Source organism: Homarus americanus, unplaced genomic scaffold (genome assembly GCF_018991925.1).
Source record: "Homarus americanus isolate GMGI-L3 unplaced genomic scaffold, GMGI_Hamer_2.0 scaffold23793, whole genome shotgun sequence".
NCBI classification, from domain to species: domain Eukaryota; kingdom Metazoa; phylum Arthropoda; class Malacostraca; order Decapoda; family Nephropidae; genus Homarus; species Homarus americanus.
The window spans coordinates 16,674-22,500 of NW_024711940.1; the positions used below are offsets into that span (position 1 = coordinate 16,674).

The 5,827-nt window shown below is 47.7% G+C and overlaps 1 protein-coding gene across 1 annotated transcript in view; it reads left to right on the plus strand.

The window, feature by feature from the left end:
- The first annotated feature begins 432 nt into the window (after window positions 1-432).
- Window positions 433-5,827, plus strand: part of LOC121859037 (extensin-3-like) — a 15,932-nt gene continuing 10,537 nt past the window's right edge. Inside the window, exon 1 of the mRNA XM_042355701.1 lies at window positions 433-541. Coding sequence (XP_042211635.1) covers window positions 433-541 — 109 coding nt within the window. The remainder of the gene's footprint in view (window positions 542-5,827) is intronic.

A 5,827-nucleotide genomic window follows, 5' to 3' on the forward strand; every position in this document is an offset into this window, starting at 1 on the left:
CTCAGGCCAGGATGATCACTGCCCTCAGGCCAGGATGATCACTGTCTCTCAGGGCCAGGATGATCACTGTCCTCAGGGCCAGGATGATCACTGTCTCAGGGCTAGGATGATCACTCTCTCAGGCCCAGGATGATCACTGTCCTCAGGCCAGGATGATCACTGTCTCAGGGCCAGGATGATCACTGTCCTCAGGGCCAGGATGATCACCAGGGCCAGGATGATCACTGTCTCAGGGCCAGGATGATCACTGTCTCTCAGGCCAGGATGATCACTGTCTCTCAGGGCCAGGATGATCACTGCCCTCAGGCCAGGATGATCACTGTCTCTCAGGGCCAGGATGATCACTGTCTCTGGGCCAGGATGATCACTGTCTCAGGGCCAGGATGATCACTGTCTCTCCAGGGCCAGGATGATCACTGTCTCAGGGCCAGAATGATCACTGTCTCTCAGGCCAGGATGATCACTGTCTCTCAGGGCCAGGATGATCACTCAGGCCAGATGATCACTGTCCCTCAGGGCCAGGATGATCACTGTCTCTCAGGCCAGGATGATCACTGTCTCTCAGGGCCAGGATGATCACTGTCCCTCAGGGCCAGGATGATCACTGTCTCAGGGCCAGGATGATCACTCAGGCCAGGATGATCACTGTCTCAGGGCCAGGATGATCACTGTCTCAGGCCAGGATGATCACTGTCTCAGGGCCAGAATGATCACTGTCTCTCAGGGCCAGGATGATCACTGTCTTTCAGATGATCCTGCCTCAGGCCAGGATGATCACTGTCTCAGGCCAGGATGATCACTGTCTCAGGGCCAGATGATCACTGTTCAGGGCCAGGATGATCACTGTCTCAGGGCCAGGATGATCACTGCTCAGGGCCAGGATGATCACTGTCTCTCAGGCCAGGATGATCAGTTCGGTTATTCAGGATAATTACACACATCTTTCCGACTCCTTAAACTGCAAAAAATTTTGACTCGAGGGGAGAGAGAGAGAGAGAGAGAGAGAGAGAGAGAGCCCAGACCTGACGTTGTCCCCTATGTTGTGACTAATGGCGGAATTAAAATGAGTGCGAGAAAGAGAGAGAGAGAGAAAATGAGAAAGACAAAGAAAGGACAAGGAGGAAGAGAGAGAGAGAGAAAGAAAAAAAAGAGAGCAAAGGTGAGAGATAAAGAGAGAGTGAGTGAGGAGGGAGAGAGAGAAATGAGAAAGACAAAGAATGAGAAAGAGTAGAAGAGAAAGAGAGAGAGAGAGAGAGAGAGAAAGAGAGACAGGGACATATTCCACAATTCTCATAAACTGATATGTAAATATTGTGATGAATTTATAATTACCAAATCCTAATTCAGTTTTTTTCCCTTCACTTAAAAGGAGGAGGAGGAGGGCAAGGGAGGGAGTGGGGGAACGGAGGGAGGAGTGAAGGAAGGGGGGAAGGATACAGTAGTAAGGAATGGTGGAATGATTGAGAAGGGAGGAAGGAAGGATGGAGGGGAGGAAGGAAGGATGAAGGGGAAGGAGGAAAGATGGAGGGAAGGAAGTATGGTGGCGCGCGGAGAGCTAAGAAGAGAGGGGGAGGAGGGGTGGGGACGGAGAAGAGGGAGGAGTGGGGGACAGGAAAGAGGGAGGGAAGGATGGGAGGGAGGGAGTGAGAGGGAAAATAAACAGGAAGTAAATGGAAGGTGGTCATCGTCCTCCTTCCCTCCGGCCATAACTCAACCAAGCGAGACATCTTATACCCTCCTCCACCTATTTCCTTCTATCACATTTTTTTCCTCCTATTTATATCATAATTTCCTGTTATACCTCATTCTCTATTACTTTCTTTAGTAGTAACAACTATTTTATTATTATTATTATTTATTATTATTATTATTATTATTATTTCGAGTTATCTTTTGTTCTTCGTGTTTTTGATCCCGTCTCTGGGCCATGTCTCGCTCTACAGGGTCGCCATTATCACAGATTTGACCTTTTCCTCGCCTGCATACCGTGTTGTTATTGTTATTATTATTACTCGACAAACAGTGTGCGTCGGAGCTATTAAGTTTTATCTGGTAATAAGTGCCTCTGGAGACGGTAGAAGAGCCCCCGTAATCAAGTTTATAGTTACCCAGCGAGACTCAGGCGCCATCTTGAGTTAATGTTGACGTCATTGCCGGAGAATCGCCCACTTTTGTCCCTTATCTCGCGTTTTGATCATTCATCCGTCTATTTTATCTCTCTCCAAATGACGCAATCTCCCGGGGGTTTTCTTCCAGCTGATTCCTAATTAGCTTCAATTCACACTTGGAATTTCTTCTGATTAATGCCCCGAGGATGATTTTTCTGTCTTCACTTTTAAAAGAGTTTCCGTCGACGCTGCTGGAACCTTGACTGACGATGAAGTCTTTGTGCCGCCTCAAGTAAGCTTAATTGTGCCGAGTTATGCCGTCCCGTTAACTTCTGTTGCTGAACACTGTCCCGTTAACTTCTGTTGCTGAACACTGTCCCGTTAACTTCTGTTGCTGAACACTGTCCCGTTAACTTCTGTTGCTGAACACTGTCCCGTTAACTTCTGTTGCTGAACACTGTCCCGTTAACTTCTGTTGCTGAACACTGTCCCGTTAACTTCTGTTGCTGAACACTGTCCTGTTAACTTCTGTTGCTGAACACTGTCCCATTAGCTTCTGTTGGTGAAAACTGTTCCGTTAACTTCTGTTGATTAACGCCTGGATAACATTAACCAAAGGAGTTTGGATAACGTTAACAGGAGAGTTTGGATAACTTTAACAGGGAGAGTGTGGATAACGTTAACAGTGGAGAGTGGATAACTTTAACAGAGGGAGAGGTGGATAACGTTAACAGAGGGAGAGGTGGATAACGTTAACAGTGGGAGAGTGGATAACTTAACAGAGGGAGAGTGGATAACGTTAACAGAGGGAGAGTGTGGATAACTTTAACAGAGGGAGAGTGTGGATAACGTTAACAGGGAGATGTGGATAACTTTAACAGAGGGAGAGTGTGGATAACGTTAACAGAGGGAGAGTGGATAACGTTAACAGTGAGAGTGTGGATAACTTTAACAGAGGGAGAGTGTGGATAACGTTAACAGGAGAGTGATAACGTTAACAGAGGGAGAGGGATAACGTTAACAGAGGGAGAGTGGATAACGTTAACAGGGAGAGTGTGGATAACGTTAACAGAGGGAGAGTGGATAACGTTAACAGAGGGAGAGTGTGGATAACGTTAACAGAGGGAGAGTGGATAACGTTAACAGAGGAGAGGTGGATAACGTTAACAGAGGGAGAGTGTGATAACGTTAACAGAGGGAGAGTGTGATAACGTTAACAGAGGAGAGTGTGGATAACGTTAACAGAGGGAGAGTGTGATAACGTAACAGAGGGAGGTGTGGATAATGTTAACAGAGGAGAGTGGATAACGTTAACAGAGGGAGAGTGGATAACGTTAACAGAGGGAGAGGATAACTTTAACAGAGGGAGAGTGTGGATAACGTTAACAGAGGAGAGTGGATAACGTTAACAGAGGAGAGTGGATAACGTTAACAGAGGGAGAGTGTGGATAACGTTAACAGAGGGAGAGTGATAACGTTAACAGGAGGAGAGTGATATAACTAGGAGGAGAGTCATGGTGGATAATGTAGGATTGTGAGTAAAGCCCTGATTCCATTTCTTCCTCTCTCTCTCCATCCTCTTCCTCCCCTTTCTGTTCTCCTCTCCCACCATTTCCTCTCTCTCTCTCTCTCTTCTCTCTCTCTTCTCTCTCTCTCCGGATTCACCTCATCTTTATTTGTGTCTTACGACTTGTTCTGGTGTATGGAGGAATTAGGGAAGAGGGAGGAAAGAGGGAGGAAAGGAGAAGGAGGAAGAGAGGGAGGAGGAGGAGAGGAGAAAGGGAAGGGAGGAGAGGGGGAGGAGGAGAGGAGAGAGGAGGGAGAAGAGGGAGAGGGAGGGAGGAGAGGGAGGAGGGAGAGAGGGAGGGAGGAAGGGAGGAGGGGAAAGAGAGGGAGGAGGGAGGAAGAGGGAGGAGGGGGGAAGGAGGGAGGGAGAGGAGAGGTGAAGAAGGGGAGAGAGAAGGGAGGGAGGGATAAAGATAGGGAGGAGGTAGTGGTAGAATGAATGAGATAGGAAGACAGCAGATGGGAAGGGAGGAGAGAGAGTGTGTGTGTGTGTGTGTGGGAGAGTGGTGAGAGTCATTTAGATTGAGAGAGGAAAGCAGTGAGAGTCAGTGAGGTAAGTGTGTGTACGGGGAGATGAAAAAAGTAAGTGAGAGTGAGTGAGTGAGTGGGGGGAGAGAGGCGCTAATAGCCACTACGAGACTATTAATCAAGTAGTCAGTGGGTGTGACCCTGACCTCTCTCTCTCTCTCTCTCTCTCTCTCTCTCTCTCTCTCTCTCTCTCTCTCTCTCCTCCCCCTCTCCCCCTCTCTCTCTCTCTCTCTCTCCCTTCTCTCTTTTCCCCCTTCTCCCTCTCTCTCTCCTTCCTCTTCTCCCCCCCCTCTCTCCCCCTCCTCCCCTCCTCCCTCCTCCCTCTCTCTCCCCTCCTCTCTTCTCCCCCCTCCCTCCTCCCTTCTCTCCTCCTTTCTCCTTCCTCCCTCTTCTCTCTCTCTCTCTCTCCTCCCTCTCTCTCCTCCTCCCTTCTCCTCTCTTTTTTTTTTCTCTCCCCTTCTCTTTAGCTAACACACACACACACACACACACACACACACACACACACACACACACACAGGTGATAAACACTCGGTAATTAATAGGTGAACAAGGTCAGACTCATACCTGCCCAGGTGACATTAATAGAAGTGGGAGATGGGGAGGTGGGGGAGGGAGGGTTGGAGGGGTGGGGAGGTGAGGGAGGGAGGGTGAGGGAGGGAAGCAAGGATAATATGAAGCAAGGAGGAGGGAGGAAGTATATATGAAGGGAAGGAAGAGGAGAGGGAGAGGAAATGGGGATAGGTGAGAGGAGAAGAGGAGAAGGAGGAGGAAATGGGAAGAAATATTGGGGTTAGGGAAGGATGAGGGGGAATGGGGGAGGAGAGAAGGAAGGATAGGAAACGGAGGGGAAGAGGAGGTGGTAAAGGGATAAGAGAAGGAGGGAGAGGTGTTATGACCTGGGAGAGCAACACACACACACACACACCTCACACACACACACACACTCACACACACACACACTCACACACACACACACACTCACTCACTCACACACACACACACACACACACACACACACTCACACACACACACACACACCACACACACACACTCACACACACACACACCCACACACACACACACACACACACTCACACACACACACACACTCACACACACACACACACACACACACACACACACACACACACACACACACACAGTATATCTACCTTTAATGTCCCAATTTATTTTGTATTATAATTTAAAACTTAATAAGCATTAATCTCTGAAGTCTTAATAACTGTACAATGATGCTGATGGTAGATGATGATGATGGTAGATGATGATGATGATGGTAGATGATGATGGTAGATGATGTGTGTGGTAGAATGATGATGATGGTAGATGATGATGATGGTAGATGATGATGATGGTAGATGATGATGATGGTAGATGATGATGGTAGATGATGATGATGATGGTAGATGATGATGATGGTAGATGATGATGATGATGGTAGATGATGATGATGGTAGATGATGATGATGGTAGATGATGATGATGATGGTAGATGATGATGATGATGGTAGATGATGATGGTAGATGATGTGTGTGATGATAGATATTGATGATGGTAGATGATGATGATGATGATGATAGATGATGATGATGATGGTAGA